The sequence below is a fragment of the Polypterus senegalus genome, chromosome 11 (genome assembly GCF_016835505.1).
Source record: "Polypterus senegalus isolate Bchr_013 chromosome 11, ASM1683550v1, whole genome shotgun sequence".
NCBI lineage: Eukaryota > Metazoa > Chordata > Cladistia > Polypteriformes > Polypteridae > Polypterus > Polypterus senegalus.
In genome coordinates, this window is record NC_053164.1 from 15,418,737 (window position 1) to 15,436,178 (window position 17,442).

Sequence of the window (17,442 nt, forward strand, 5' to 3'; positions counted from 1 at the left end):
TTTAAAAGAAACCATAGATATGTTCTAACTTTAGTAATTCTAACTTCAGGGTAAGATATTTATTTCAGATACAGTAGACAGAGGCTTCAAGGTAAGGTAGTATTATTCACTGATCGTGATGGTGGAGAGCGGCACATTAGAATATTAGAAGAATATTAGCACAATTATGACAAGATCCAACAAGTTCATCGGTTCTACTTCCCTAGACATCAAGTCAAGATTTTAAAGTCCCTAAGTTCTACTACACTTTTTGATAATTTATGTGTCTGTGGTTGTTTGCATGAAAAAGAACTTTGTAACATTTGTGTGAAATCTGAACTTAACAAGTTACCAGTCATTTCTCCACCTTCTTGTTGAAACATACAAGTAAGGGGCACACTGTACTCTGTACATGTGACAATAGTGACCCTATGACCAGTGAAAAGAAAAAAAAAATCAAACTATATTGCAAACAGCAGAATGCAGAATCATTTAATATGCAGTAGTGCAATAGTTCCCTCCTTTAGTTATTTAACATGTATTTGATGTGTTGAACCTGCATCTGCAGGATTTTTCATATAAAAATGTAGGAGGTGGTAAGTGTAGCTTTATCATGAGGACTGGTTCTGAGTAAGTGCTGGATTGGTCATTAGGCCCTGACCATTGCATTAAACATTCAATCTATTTTTGTTTGCTGGAAATCCGAACCTTACACATTTAGTTAAACACAAACATACATTTAATACTCTAACCTACAGGCATGTGTTTTCAGTACAGTGACATCACCTAAAATATTTGCCCATCTCAATATTTAAAGATAGTACAGGTCCTGTAAGTTTCAAATAAATTCAGATAAAAATTTGTCTGGCTTTAAAAAGTCATAATAAAAAATGTCAGTGCACCTGCATTTTATAATCAGTCAGGGTTTTAATCAACATTCTTTGTAATGGGAAACGCCTACTGTAACGAGTGTGTGTATTTGATTTGTGTGATCTCCTTCCATCCATTTTTCTTTAGACTCTTTGGCTGAGGAAGGGAAGAAGGCCTTGGAACAGCTTCTGAAATTTATGGTCCATCCTGCAATATCCAGCATTAACTTGACAGCAGCACTAGGATCTCTGGCAATTATTGCCAGGCAGCGACCCATGTTCATGTCAGAGGTCATCCAAGCATATGAGACACTGCATGGTATGTTTTTATTAATTATTTCCTTAATGAGTTTCTGGTGTTTCAACAAGCTGAAATGCAGGAAAAATTCCACTATTCTGAATGTATTACAGTGTGATGAGAGTGTAATGGGGTGCCCAATGCGTCGATCACCATCGACCGGTAGATCGGAAAGGGAGTGCAGGTAGATTGCATTCAAAAAAAATTTTTTTTAAATGTTAGTCTATCATATATCCTCCCTTTGGCATTTGCTACTTGATTGACATACAGGGCGGCCACTTTGAGATCTCTTTTCTTCTAACACGCTGGTCATCCCGCACGCACAATCAAACGCGCGAGCTACTGCAAAACTCTGGCTATCTAAGTGATCTAGTTAGCCTTCCAATTTATATCGACTAAAGAAGGGATTTAAAAAAAATGGGTTGGTTATGGGCTGGATGTGGAAGTGAAAGAGGATTTTTTTTCTCTCACAATGTCACAATCGAAGTGCGTTTGTCTCATCTGTCAATCTATCATTGCTATTCCAAAGAAGGAAAATGTGGAAAGGCACTTTAGAACTGTTCATAAAAACTACGAAACTGACTTCCTTCCAAAAAGCGATCTGAGAAAGAGAAAGGAGAGGGAATTAAAATCAAAGTTAATCGGGCAGCCGTCATTTTTCACTCGGCTGAATTCAAAAGCAAAGGCAGACACACCGAAGCATCGTTCTGGGTAAGTCACCCGTTCATTAAGCATAAGAAGTCCTTCCAAGATGGAGAGATGATAAAAGATGCCTTCGTTGAGGTAGATGGCTAGGGAGAAATTCCTGATGAGATTTCAAGACCCTGACTGGAGAAAAGGGAGTTTCTCCTTGTCATTAAACATGCGGAATACATGTAACTTAATAACGATCAATGGCCGCTAGACTTGGTATTTTTTTCCCGATCTGACCAACATGTTGAATGAAGTTAATTTACAGCTGCAAGAAAAAGAGAAAACTCTTAGCTCAGTTAATGCTTTCAAATGAAAAATGCAACATCTGTCCTCAAAGCTGTAGTGCCTTGATTTGGGGAACATCCAAAACCTTGCACCAGAGCTGGAGACGCAATGGAAGTCGTGTGCACAACTTGACAGCATACGCTATTCAGAGTAGATTGAAAATTGTCTGTCAGACTTTATCTAATGGGAAAAAAAAGTAACGATTCGAGTGTTGCCCAATGTAGTGGTGTAAGAGTAGCGTTTCTTCTTCACAAATACATTCAAGTAAAAGTAAAAAGTATGGTGCAATAAAACTACTCTTAGAAGTAGTTATATATATATCTCAACATAAACCTCAGCATTAATGGAATTCATTTTTTAAATGCATATAGTAATAAAATGCATTGTATTTATAATTCCAAAGTATCACAATCATTAGCACTGCTTTTATGAATCCGAAACCAAAAGGCATATAACAGGGACATTTGTACACACACAGACAGTTATAATTTTATGAGGGTGGATTCATTTTCTTTTACATTTTATTTATATTTTGTGCTTTGGCACAGGTTTGTCCATGCCTTGCTCCCACCAAACCTGATTCATTCAGTGGACTCCACCTTTCAGACTCTGTGTTCAAGCCAGCATGCTTCATAATTTTTTTTTCCTCTTTCATCTGAACCCTGGCTATTATTAATTTTAATAGATAGATAGATATTTTATTATTCCCAAGGGCAAATTCACATAGTCCAGCAGTAGCATACAGATAAAGAACAATATTAAAGAGTGTTAACAATGAAGGTATAACAGACAATAATTTTGTGTAATATTAACGTTTAAGGGTGGAATTGAAGAGTTGCATAGTGTGGCGTCTGTCAGTTGAGGAAGACAGTGACAGCAGTCTGTCGCTGAAGCTGCTCCTTTGTCTGGAGATGATCCTGTTCAGTGGATTCTCCATGATTGACAGGAGGCTGCTCAGTGCCCGTCGCTCTGCCACGGATGTCAAACTGTCCAGCTCTGCGCCTACAATAGAGCCTGCCTTCCTCACCAGTTTGTCCAGGCATTAGGCATCCCTCTTCTTTATGCTGCCTCCCTAGCACACCACTGCATAGAAGAGGGCACTCGCCACAACTGTCTGATAGAACATCTGCAGCACCTTATTGCAGCTTTTTAAACTTTTTTTTTTTTTTTAACTGTGAGGTTCATCCAGACTATCTTGCACTAATAGGTCACAGTTGTTAGGCTCCCAGTGATTCCTTATAACACAATACAATATGTCCAGACATTGCCTTTCTGAATTCTTCTTTTAATTTTTGTCATCCTTTCTTAAAGATGCTTTCATTTAATTGGAGAAACTGTCAATATAAATTAAGGAATCTTTTTTTTTTTCTTTCAACTACTATGGGTGGTAAATTAAAAAAAGAAATCTTAGTTCTCCTGTTTTTCTTTCTGTAATGTTTGTTCTCCTTCCAAGTAGTGTACCAAACATATACAGTGGTCAGGTGAGTGTATGTTTTGTGTTTTTTATAGCAGCTTTATTAACTGCTCAAAAAAATTAAAGGAACACTTTGAAAACACATCAGATCTCAATGGGAAAAAGAAATCCTCCTGGATATCTATACTGATATAGACTGGGTAATGTGTTTGATGGAAATGAAAATGATCAACCTACAGAGCCCTGAATTCAAAGACGCCACAAAAATCAGAGTGAAAAAATGATGTGGCAGGCTAGTCCATTTTTCCAAAATTTAATTGCAGCAACTCCAAATTGTACGCAGCACTTTGTATGGCCCCTGTGTTCTTGTATACATGCCTGACAACATCGGTGCATGCTTCTAATGAGATGACAGATGGTGTTGTGGGATCTCCTCCCAGATCTGGACCAGGGCATCACTGAGCTCCTGGACAGTCTGAGGTGCAACCTGGTGGCATTGGATGGACCAAAACATAATGTCCCAGAGGTGTTCTATTGGATTTAGGTCAGGAAAGTGTGGTGGCCAGTCAATGGTATCAATTCCTTCATCCTCCAGGAACTGCCTGCATACTCTCACCACATGAGGCCAGGAATTGTCGTGCACCAGGAGCCACTGTACCAGCATAGGGTCTGACAATGGGTCCAAGGATTTCATCCTGATACCTAATGGCAGCCAAGGTGCCTTTGTCAAGCCTGTAGCGGTCTGTGTGACCCTCCATGGATATGTCTCCCCAGACAATCATTAACCCACCACCAAACTGCTCATGCTGAATGATGTTACAGGCAGCATAATGTTCTCCATGGCTTCTCCAGACCCTTTCACTTCTGTCACGTGCTCAGGGTGAACCTGCTCTCATCTGTAAAGCACAGGGCACCAGTGGTGCATCTGCCAATTCTGGTATTCTATGGCGAATGCCAATCTAGCTGCATGCTGCTGGGCAGTGAGCTCAGGGCCCATTAGAGAACATGGGGCCCTTGGGTCACCCTCATGAAGTCTTTCTGGTTGTTTGGTCAGAGACATTCACACCAGTGGCCTGCTGGAGGTCATTTTGTAGGGCTCTGGCAGTGCTCATCCTGTTCCTCCTTGCCCAAAGGAGCAGATACTGGTCCTGCTGATGGGTTATGGACCTTCTATGGCCCTCTCCAGCTCTCCTAGAGTAACTGCTTGTCTCCTAGAATCTCCTCCATGCCCTTGAGACTGTGCAGGGAGACACAGCAAACCTTCTGGCAATGACACATATTGATGTGCCATCCTGGAGAAGTTGGACTACCTGTGCAACCTCTGTAGGGTCCAGGTATCGCCTCATGCTAACAGTAGTGACACTGACTGTAGCCAAATGCAAAACTAGTGAAGAAACAGTCAGAAAAGATGAGGAGGGAAAAATGTCAGTGGCCTCCACCTGTTAAACCATTCCTGTTTAGGGGATCATCTCATTGTTGCCCCTCTAGTGCATCTGTTGTTAATTTCATTAACACCACAGCAGCTGAAACTGATTAACAACCCCCTCTGCTACTAAACTGACCAGATTAATATCCCATAAGTTTCATTGACTTTATGCTATACTCTGATTAAAAAGTGTACCTTTAGTTCTTTTGAGCAGTATATTTACATGCTGAGCTCAAAAGGAATTGCCTGGTATACTGAAATGACAGTGGCTCACGTAAGGGGATCCTAAACAATTCAAATAGTTCTATGACGAAATTTGAGTTTTCACCTGATATTCACCTTTTTTGTTTCAAGCCAAACTTATTCCATCAATGTTTTCTTCAGACCTTATCTATAGCCAGATCCTTAGTAGCCTTGGTCAATTACAATAACTAGAAAGCGTTTGTAACTTATTATGTGATCACTTAAATTACTGAAACTGGTTAATGAACCAGAAACCTTTCTTATTTATTTTGTATTACTCATTGTCAAACATACAGTATAAATGTAATTTTTTTCTGTATTTATTTTAAAATGTACTTTTCACTTAAAGTACACATTTATTTTTCATCACAACAGCAAATCTGCCCCCAACATTGGCCAAATCCCAAGTGAGCAGTGTTAGGAAAAACCTGAAGCTGCATTTATTGAGTGTCCTAAAGCATCCTTCCTCCTTGGAGTTCCATGGCCAGATTACAACACTACTGCTGGATTTAGGCACTCAGCAACAGGAGATTGCTCGTAACATGCCAAACATCAAAGATGTGCGCAAGAGGCAACGTGAAGAGGCAGAACCTGGCTTGAAAAAGATAAAAATTGGTAAGTAATTGCCTACCTTCGGGGGAAAAATGTTGAAAAGTATTGTTAACTGGCAACAACAGCATTTATTTATATAGCATGTTTTCATGTGCGAAATCATCTCAAAGAGCTTTACAATAATAATAGCTAAACAAAGTTACCAAAATAAAGTAAAAACTGAAGAAAACAAAGTAAAAATTCAAACAACACTTAGCTTTAAAAGGGAGAAAACATTAGAAATTGGCAGACAGCAAATTAAGAAGAATGAAATGATGAATAATGAATGGTAAGATTTTCTTGTAAGTTTTAGAAAACACATTTGGGTCCCAATCCAGGTGGTTTGTCCTGTGGTGGTTGTGGTGACGTACTATCAGCTCATACTCCCAACCTTAGAGAACACATCTTTCACATTAAATTAACAAGCTTTAGCTGTAAAGTTTTTAGTTAAAAATTGGTTAAGTATCAAGAGCTTGATATAAAAATAAAAGATCCAACTTTCCACTTTAAGAGTCATTGTATAATTAGGTGATACAATCTCATGGCGATGACTGGAAGCCAAAAAATGTGAAAAATGATCAAGAATATTGGATGTATACCCAAACAATATTTGGTATGGACAGGTGCCCTAATTATTTGGATTTTTTCTTTGTCCTGTTGTTCAATTTGCCTCCTCTGTACTTCAAAATACATAAAGAGTACAGCAATGATCCACAATAAACATGGTTATACAGTAGCTGTGTCATTTATTAATTGGAGCCCTTTAAAATTTTCATCTGCTGCAATATACTGTAACTAGCGGAGTCTGTGGAGTTTAAAGTGCTTTAAAACATAATGTTTCTTTTCTGAGGATAGCGTACTTTAGCGTATTTAATTATAATAAGCAAACTGCAGTGTTTCAGTTCTAGCTGTTTTTGCCTGACTCTACTGATATACTCTATATTCTATTTTCAGAACCTGCTCTGGCTGAAGATGAAGATGACAAAGATATAGAACAAGCTTCTGTACCCTCTCCAAAGCTATCTTCAACGCAAGGGACACAATCTGCTATTGATATTACAGCAGAGTTTTTACTGCCTTTGCTGAATGCAGAAAATGTTGCTAATCTAGTAAGATGCTAATATTAAGAATGAAAAAAGTAATGTATTTTGAGATTGTATTTGTTCCCCCTGACTTCACATGTGTGTCTTTTGTATGTTAATCTATTAGGTGCTGATTAGCATGGTCTATCTCCCGGATATAATGCCTGCTTCTTTCCAAGCCACATATACTCCAGTGGAATCTGCTGGCACAGAAGCCCAAATCAAGCATCTTGCTCGACTCATGGCCACACAGATGACATCTGCCAACATTGGCCCAGGTAAGAAACAGTAATAAACACTTGTCAAATAGTGATTAATGTTGCAGAGAAGTTGGTTTACTTTAATTCTAAACTATTTATGTTTCGTAACATTTCGAAATACGATTTATAATGGACCATTATTTTTCTGTCTTACTTTCTGTATGTTACGGTTTTCTCAGTATTATATCTCTCAGAAAAAGTACACCTCCTATGGTTTAGTCAACAGTAAGTAAGGGTCACTTGGCTCCTCAGGCAGAACATAAAGGAAACGAGCATGGAAATTAATACATTTCATTTCATTCTCGAGGATGCTGAGAGGTTTCAGACTCAACAGAGGCAGGGTGGAGAGAGGGTAACAATAGTAAGAATAAGAATTGCATAAACAGTTATTTTAAAAATAGAGACTACAGAGTTACACAGAGAGAGAGAGAAACTTAAAAAGACATTAAAATATAGATAAAAGGTTAGATTGAAAGAGTGATTCAAGGTTCACTGTAAGCTAAACTAATTGCTCTTTGTATTACTGCAGGTAAAACCAAAAAAAAAAGTGAAGGATTTTTTTTTTATTCCACTGTCAGGCTTTTGGGAAATGCGCTGTGTGTGTGTGTGTATATATCATACTTGAATTTTAATTTGACATTTTATTTTCCTGATAGGTGTGGAGCAGCTCAAGCTGAACAAAGATTTGCCCAAAGAAGAGCCCGATGCAAAACCAGAGAGTGTGCTTATCAAACGACGACTTTCCGCTTTACCGATTGGTCAAGCAATCTCTGTAGTGGGTACAACATACTCTGGACAAGGAAGAGGAGAGGAAGACAAGCAACCATTGGCCAAACGGCGACCAGAACCAATCATGCCTTCTGCACAGATCAAGTAAGAAGACCAACTGGTCATTAGTTTACAACTTATTTTAGTGTTGAGAAGTGCCTTTCCACCTGAAAGTCTCATAAACCTTGGATCAATTAAACCAACTGTTATGCACTTTTAGGCTAAAGTATGTCACAAATTACGTGTAAGGAGGCCCTTTTGCAATGATTTTTCTTTGGTCTATCTTATGATCTTTTAGGGTGAGGATCATTGGCAGATTTCTAATCTTTTTCTTCTCTCAGCATGCCTTTTTACATCCAAAGATTAAGTAAAGAACTATGTCCGATGGTCAATTTACCCGTGTCGAACGAGTTGGGCGTTGGATTTCCGCACCCCTGGATAGGTAGCATAGCTATTTTAGAAAGTAACGTTTCTACCTGGGTGATTATCCAGGAACTTATTGTAAGATAAGTAAATAAAAAGAATAAAGTAAACAAATCAGAATTGGCATCAGAATCAACCAAATCTAGTAACATGGAATCTGTTATCATTATTGCCCTAAAAACACTTTTTCAGAGCATCCGTACTTTTACTTTTACAGTAAAAATTAAAAAAAAAAAAAGAAATATTAAATGAGAGCCCCACTAACCAGCACAAATGCAATGCCATTTTCTTGGTCAGATGATTTTTTTTTAATCTCTTTATATAATAAAATTATATTAGATGTTGAGGTTTAATCAAAACTCAGAAAATTAGGGTAACAAAGTTAACTCTGAATTCTACCTGTTCTAGCTACGGTTAATAATTTTGTACTAGGAAGATTATGACTACATTTTTGTATATGCTTTACTTTGTTTGAAAAATAATGACTGAATAGATCTTTCTTCTCTAGGTCTACAGGGGTCAGTGGGAGGAAAAAAGTATTTCGTCTGGCTGATGTCATCCAGCCCCTATCAGAGGCCCAAAATGACAAATTGAAAGACATGTCTATTAAGAGAATACTTCATGCAGAAAAATCTATAGCTCGGTGTGGGATGTCGCATGTAAGCTAACTTAACTAGAAAGTGCATAATGTTAAAAGAAGCGTATATATGTTTAATGCAATACAGTACCTGTGTCTTTTAAGTGACCTCTACCGTTTACGATGAACTTTTAATAGGTGCGTGTGAAGATCCTTTCTCGTTTGGTAACACAGTTTGATGGGAACATGAAAGGAGATGTGGTTGAGTTTATTCTTGAAGATATCAGAAACCGCAGCGACTTGGCCTTTGCACTTCTCTATCAAGAATACAATATGTACTTAAGTGAATATCCCTCAGGTTCCTTAGACAGCTATGATGAATGTCTAATTGGGTTGCTGTCTGGACTACAGGAAAAACCAGATCAGAGAGATGGGTAAATATAAATTCTGAAAACGGAAAGACTAATTTCTAGCTAGTCTGCAATTTAATGTTACCTTGACTTTCTTAATTAAATAGCAGGTCTTTTTGCGCGGTACTGTTCAATTTATGTACATTCCTGCCAGTAGCAAAATCCTGACTCTTATTTTTTACTCTTTCCTATTAAGGCTGTTTACCAAACTTGTCTTAGAAGCTCCGCTTATAACAGAGACAGCTTTGGAAGTTATCCGCAAGTACTGCGAGGATGAGGTGAGGTGGTTTTTCACTGCTTCACTGTGCAGTTACTAGCCAGACTGAGTACACTGGACACTCTTAATTTTTTTTAGCTACTCTACTGCTTGTAATTAAGCTGTTTTAAGATGTACCTTGTACATTTATTGTCTTGCATTTTTTTACCGTCTATATTGACAAAAACAGTTTTTGTTGAGTTGTTGCATTCTGGCTTGATAGATATTATTTTATGCATCTTTCAAACAAAAAAAAATAAAGAAGAGTTACTCAAGACTGCATTGTATTGTAGCCCGTTGTATCATTTAATGTCTAGATTATATCTTTACACAGCATTTTCACTAGGCAGTTATTTTGTAAAATAAGCAATAAACAAAATAAAGTTGTTGTGGTGCTTCTATAGGAATGACAAGCAATGTGATTCTATAATTGATGATAAGTACACTATGAATTAACAGTTAATCTGACATGTAAGAGATTTACAGAAGAAACAAATACCTGTAGATATCTTAAGATGGCAGGAGAAAATACAAACATAATCCATCCAGTGACTGGGTTGGAAATGTAATTCTGTTTTTGTAATGCTCAAACACCACTGTGCTGTAAAAACAAGTCTATTGTCTAAAGTCAAATACATTTTTAATATAGTATATATCACAGCTCCATGAGTCCCGTTTGAATCTCAGTTTAGTTACTTTTTTGAGGAGTTCTTTAATGCTCTATAGGGTTTTTTTTCCAGAACAGTGGGAGGATTAAACATAATACCCATAAAGAACTGACCCGTTTCATACAGTTAAATACCTTCTCTGTATTCAGACAAATAAGGGTAGCTAGGTAAGCCAAAGTTGGAGCTGCATCAATAATATGAAATAGGTGGCAGATGCTATCTGCTGCGCACAATTAATAAAGTCGTCTGATCAGGGAGAATTTAAAATACAGATGACTATTTCTCGCACTGAGCAAATAGACTGCCATGACGTTCATGAAGGCAATCGGTGAGTAGCTGGAACATTTGGAGGGCTCCTTACGCAAATTTCGAAAAAGTGTGATCATCACCATATTAATTGAGGAGCTCATCTTACACAAGAAATAGCAGCATTTGGAAAAGTGAGATGGATAACGTTTTTCAAAAATTCTTGTGAAAAAAAAGTCTGGTGAATTAACCCATACCTACTGTATAATGTCCCAAAGGCTCCTTAAGTTTAATTTTTGAGAGGGAATAAGCTAAGATAGTTATTTCTTTAGTGAACTTGGGGAGGACGAAGAAGGAAATTTCATTTAGTGAAAGCAAGGGCTGGAAGTTTTATAAAATTATTTTAAGTAGAATTTCCTTTTAGATTCCTAATATATAGTAGGGTAACTGTAGTATGCAACAATATTTGCCACTGGAACCCTTTAAAGTTTAAAGTATCACTAGCTGAGAAAGGCAGCAAGAGACAAAAAACTTTGTGGACTTTTATGATTATCACGTTTTCATCTTTAGAAGCTAAAACTTCTTATTTAACAGTCAGGTGTTTTCAGTGTAAAACATGTTTAATATTTGCTTGCTATCATACCATTTTTGGATCATTTTTTACATATGGTACACATAACATAGAATGTTTTCCTCCTCTTTTTATCATTTACAGACACGTGTTTATTTAGGCATGACTACATTGCGAGATCTGATTTTCAAACGGCCTTCGAGACAATTTCAATATCTGCATGTGCTCCTGGATCTCAGCTCACATGAAAAAGACAAGGTAATTACTTTTCAAATATCTGAAATCAAAATGTTTTCACTTGCAAAGTACAAAAAGATTAAATGTAATGTTTAAACTTTAAAATAAAAACATAAAAATAAAGACCAAATTTACAGTCAGTTTTCTGAGCAAAATAATTACAAAAAACAGTGGAAATTTTATTTTTATTTCTGTCACAGAGTTACTTTTGTCTGCAAGATTTTTCTTTCACTTTAGAAGAAAATGAATAACCAACTTGTTGTCATAGATTTTATTTAAAAAATTGATTTTAAAGGATATGCTAAAGATCACTGATGTCAGGGCAGATAATGTGCTTAGAGAAAAGTTAATATCATAAAGTAAAATTATACCAAAAATATTTCTGAAAGAAATTATTAAATTAATTTACTACCTTATATTAATATACTGTGAAAGTATTTGTTGTTAGTCCCACTGGAGCAGACATTCAGTGTCAAAAATGCAGTGACAGTACAGCACAGTGTTCATCTGTAGAATGCAGCAGACACAGGTCAGTGCATAAAAAATAAGTAAAGGATGCCACAGTAAATAAAGTGGCGAAATGGACAATAGTAATAATGACCAACAAACTCTGAATAAAATAAAATGAAGTTGAAATGCTTTTGAAGAGGCTGAATGTTGTGTGGTTCCTAATTGAAATGAGGTTCTTTTTATTTCAGCTATCAAACATATGTCATTTTTCTGGCTGGCTAACTTCTTTATTTGTGCATATGTCAATTAACAAAATATGACAGTTTTAGCTACTTTTGTAGGTTGACTCTGAAATACTTAGTGTAAATTTAGTTTCAACTACTGTATATAATAAATACATATGAAGTCAATCCTCTGTACTTTAACTTACGAGCCTCATTTGTGAAATAACACCTACTTGAATGAGTTGTTCTGAATGATGAGGTAGATGCTTGCCTATCCTTTATTATATGGAAAGAAAAGCTTTTCTACAAATGAGCAAAAACAATATTCATTGTAAAATGCCTAGGGAAGAATTGGTGTCTAGTTGGTTTATGACAGTTTTTAACTTTATTATTTAAAAAGAATGGTGAACTCACATACTTTTTAAACATGCTTGATCCATTTGGTGTTTGCAAAGTGATAGAGCCTCTCTAGCAACAGTAGGGTACAAGTCGAGAAACTCAAGAGCCCTGAATGATGACCCCAGTTTTCACAATGCCTATTTGCACACTCAAATACTCACACTGGACTAACTTTAAATCACATTTTAACTTAAAGGAAAACTTTTTCAAGTGAAAGTAATTTCTTTACAAACATGTTATATATGTATTTAACACAGGAGATGTATTCTAAAGTTTAAGGGTTTCAATAAATTTAAAAAGTGGTGCTCTGTGTCCTATATACTCCATTATAAAACACTGGGTTTGTGGTGTGAGATATTTATATATATTTATATATATGTATATATGTATATGTATATTTATGTATATATATATATATATATGTATGTATATCTATATATATGTATATATATATCTATATATATATATATGTATGTATATATATATATATATATGTATGTATATATATATGTATATATGTATGTATATATGTATGTATATATATATGTATATATGTATGTATATATATATGTATATATGTATATATATATACATATATATATACATACATACATACATACATACACACACACACACACACACACACACACACACACACACACACACACACACACACACACACATACACACACACAGTAATCCCTCCTCGATTGCTGGTTTGCTTCCAGAACCCCAGCGATAGATGAAAATCCCAAGTAGAAACCATATGTTTGTGTAGTTATTTTTTATATATTTTAAGCCCTTATAAACTCTCCCACACTGTTAACATTAATAGAGCCCTCTAGACATGAAATAACACCCTTTAGTCAAAAGTTTAAACTGTCCTCCATGACAAGACAGAGATGACAGTTCTTTCTCACAATTAAAAGAATGCAAATAGATCTTCTTCTCTTCAGGAGCAGAGAATTTCAGAGGGAGAGAGAGAGCTCACAAAGAAAAGCAAACAATCAAAAAATCAATACTTGTGCTTTTAAATTTGCCGCTGCATTTTTTAGAGGAGCGTTAGTATCTTCTAAGCAAACAGCCTCTGTGCAAACAGCCCCTCTGCTCACATCAAAAGCAACAATCAAAAAATCAATACGTGTGCTTTTGTGCTTTTAAATATGCTGAGCACCGCAATAAAGCGGCATTTTTTTAGAGGAGCGTCAGTATCTTTTAAGCAAACAGCCCCTCCGTCAGGCGCAGAGAATGTCAGAGAGGGTGAGAGAGAGGCAGAGACAAGCAAACAATCAAGCTCCGCGCGGGATGCATATCTTATAGCATTGAGGAGTTTTAGTTAATATGTAATACATGCTCTGATTGGGTAGCTTCTAAGCCATCCGCCAATAGCGTCCCTTGTATGAAATCAACAGGGCAAACAAACTGAGCAAGCGTGTAGCATAAATTAAAAGACCCACTGTCTGCAGAAATCCACGAACCAGCGAAAAATCTGTGATATATATTTAGATGTGCTTACATTTAAAATCCATGATAGAGTGAAACCTGAAAGTCGGCTTGATATAGCGAGGGATTACTGTATATATATATGTATGTATATAAATATGTATGTATGTATATATATGTGTGTGTATATATGTATATATATGTGTGTGTATATATGTATATATATGTGTGTGTATATATATATATATATATATATATATATAGGTATATATGTGTATATAGGTATATATGTGTATATATATGTGTATATACTGTGTTTGTGAAGAAATAATTTTGTCTAATGTTTTAACACATCTTTTTTTGTATGTAAAAGGAAGCTAGATGTATCAGAGGGAAATCTTGTAAAAACAGAGGACCTGAGCATGGAATTTAAGTCCCGGGAGCTGAATCAGTGTAGCAGAATGTTAACAACTTTGTTTAGTGTATCATCTTCTCCATATGGACATTACCTCTTGTTTATGTGCATTGAATTTTTATAGTCATCCATGTACAGTGTTTTATACTTTATTAAATGTCATAGAAGAAATTGTTCCCAAGCTACATTTTTAATACCTTTTGAGCATAAGGGTTACTAGGCTTTATCAGTATGCTGCTGCAGGAATATGTGAATTTCTCTTTGGGATTGATAAAGTCATCCTATCTATCTATCTATCTTTCTATCTTTCTTTCTTTCTTTCTTGTTCAGCTTCAGGTATAATTATCCAGTAATATTGCTTTTTTAGTGTACAAATTAGAATTTTTTCTCAAAAAGAACTTGCCTGCTTTTACCCAGTGATTGGAACTAGAATATCATATGATGAATGAAATTAAAGAATTGACCAAATAAATTCTTCTTCAGTCTCTGCAAAGCACGATGTAATTCACCTAAAAATTATACTTTGCACTCACTTATCAAATGATCTGAAATTTGTCCTTTGTAGGATTCAGTTTGACAAATGTCATCACTATAATGACGCACTAGATCATAAATTTTGAGATTGCCCCACACTGGAACCATTCTGGGGAAGACTACTTGCTTATCTGTTAACTCCTGAGTTTGAAGGGTGTCAAAGGGCCAGGAGGAGAATGAATTCCAAAAGGCAAATCCCAAAACATAATCCAGAAACTCAAAGTAAAAAAAATAAAAAATCAACCCACAAAGTCACAGTGGGTTGCAATCTGTTAGTTCCTCTTTTTCATACGATACAAGACAGAAAGAAAGCCTTTAAAAATATAAATCTGTTTCAGGTGCGTACCCAGGCTCTGACGTTCATCAAGAGGATGTATGAGAAAGACCAACTACGAGATTATATTGAAAAGTTTGCTCTGAACTATATGCAACTTCTTGTTCACCCTAATCCCCCATCTTTGCTCTTTGGGGCTGACAAGGACACAGGTAAAACCTTTTTTCTTTGTCTACAATGCATAAATATGATTTCATGAATCTATTAAAAAATGTATTCCTACTGCATAGTTCATACATTAAATGCAACTAGTGTGTCAATAAATTATAGTACAGTTTGCCTTTAGAAAAACAAACATGAATTCTTTATGCTTTAAAACTACTTCAGTAGGGTCAAGTACTGTCATGGTATTCTACAATAGCTATGACTAGGTGTCTAGTAATGCAGACTACAAAAGGTCTAGGAAAAAAGTTTCAGAAGAGAATAAACCCCAGGGGCCAATGGATTTTCAGTAGCTCAGGAACCAAAAAGAAATAGATTAGCGACCAATAGCCCCTTTTGGTCATTCTGTAATCCTGTGTATTAATTATGCATTTCACTATCTGTTCTGAAATTAGGTGAGACTGGAGTCATACATATCCATCCATCAGTTTCTGAAATCAGCATATCCAGAATAGGGTCGCAGGGAAGCTAGGGTCTATCACAATAAGCCTTGGGTGCAAGGCAAAAGCAGTTTGTGGGTAGAACATCAGCCCATTGAATTTCTGATGGTTTGTCTCATAAAATGGCTGGAAAACTTGGACAGTAGTGTTCAGTGCTGCATGGTTCAACTGTAATTGGAAACAAAAAGCAAGAGGAGAATAAGTTAATAGTTGACCATTTTTCCACATTAAAATGTATGACAAATGAATGTCTTCCTAAACCATGCAGTAGCAATTTTCTACTATTTTAGTAGGTCACTCCCAGAGTTCTGATACAATCTAAACTAATTTGAATATGGATTTTGCTTTTAAGTTTTGGCTTAATTGCTTGCATTTTTGAAAATAAGAAAGCAGGCAGAAATCCTAAAATCTTTATGGTGGTTATTCTTAACTGGAAGAATAATGTGCACAGGGAGGCAATTGGATGAAGTAGTTCTAAAAATACTGTGTATCTTAATTCGGAAGCTAATGTCACATTATACAGATTCTGTTTTGCTGATCTAATCTCTTCAGTATATCAGTTTACTTTTACAGGCCTGTGAGATACCTGAAATCTTATGATTTTGGCCTTCATAGTACTTAAGAGATGTATTTTGCATCATTTAGTGAGTGCTCCTTTAGCATTGTGGCTTCAGTTCTTCTGAATTCTGTTCTTATTCCTGTCCATGATTCTCTCCATCAGTAACCATGTTCAAACCCATTTTTTGTATTTTGAATTTTAATCAGCTATTCCCAGTACATTTATCATCTGATTGAATGATGTTTATTGATCCTGTTTTTACCATGCTGTCAGTCGGTTCACATGTGCCATTATTTCATACTGATTTGTGCCAAGTCTTGTAAATTTGTTTCCTTGTATTTAGCTGTGTATTGAGTGATACTGTACTGCAGTTTGTCTTATTATTCTGAATTGTACTTTTATTTGTTTTGTAAAGTGTCCTGTGGTTGTATGCCATCTGAACTATTCAATTTAAAATATTGCCTGAATGATAGTCCTCTGTTATTTTATTTTAACATAGTCAATTCTAACTTTGAGTCTTTTGTGTTGTACTTCATGTGGAGTTATAACTGTGCAATTATTCTATTCCTACAAGTATTAAGTTTATAAAAAAATGTATATAGTTTCCTGAAAGAAGCATAGTTTAATACAAAAAGATTGACTATAGTGAAAGAAATTCAAGGAAATGTTAGGATATAAATCCGTAAATACATTGTAGGTGTCACACATTTTTTGTGTCCCCCAAGGTAAAACTGGTAATTATATAAATTTAAAAAAATCCCTATAATTTAGCCATCTAAACTTCAAACAATACAGTTCAGCCTTATTTATACCTCTTCTTTTTCTCTTCAGCTTTGCTTTAGTATACACTTTTGACAGCTTTTGAATAAATACTGGAATTTATTTGGCCCTGGTACAACTACAGTGCTGCGGTGGGCTGGCGCCCTGCCCGGGGTTTGTTTCCTGCCTTGCACCCTGTGTTAGCTGGGATTGACTCCAGCAGACCCCCGTGACCCTGTCGTTAGGATATAGTGGGCTGGATAATGGATGGATGGACAACTACAGTGCTGTCATGTGCAGCTAAGACTTAACTAGTAACAAACCGAAAAGCTTCATGGTCTCCTGTCATGTGTGAAACCTCTTAGGTTCTTATTAAGCTTCATTGTATACTATGTATTTTATTTTATTGCTAATTGATTTACAAAGC

At 36.0% G+C, this 17,442-nt stretch overlaps 1 protein-coding gene across 2 annotated transcripts in view; it reads left to right on the plus strand.

Moving 5' to 3' along the window:
- sympk (symplekin) overlaps positions 1–17,442 on the plus strand; it is a 57,389-nt gene that overhangs the window by 18,501 nt on the left and 21,446 nt on the right. For both annotated transcript variants that reach the window (XM_039768076.1, XM_039768075.1), the window contains exons 8-17: positions 997–1,167; positions 5,583–5,822; positions 6,753–6,907; positions 7,008–7,158; positions 7,797–8,013; positions 8,840–8,990; positions 9,107–9,342; positions 9,515–9,596; positions 11,204–11,317; positions 15,100–15,247. In XM_039768076.1, coding sequence (XP_039624010.1) covers positions 997–1,167; positions 5,583–5,822; positions 6,753–6,907; positions 7,008–7,158; positions 7,797–8,013; positions 8,840–8,990; positions 9,107–9,342; positions 9,515–9,596; positions 11,204–11,317; positions 15,100–15,247 — 1,665 coding nt within the window. The remainder of the gene's footprint in view (positions 1–996; positions 1,168–5,582; positions 5,823–6,752; positions 6,908–7,007; positions 7,159–7,796; positions 8,014–8,839; positions 8,991–9,106; positions 9,343–9,514; positions 9,597–11,203; positions 11,318–15,099; positions 15,248–17,442) is intronic.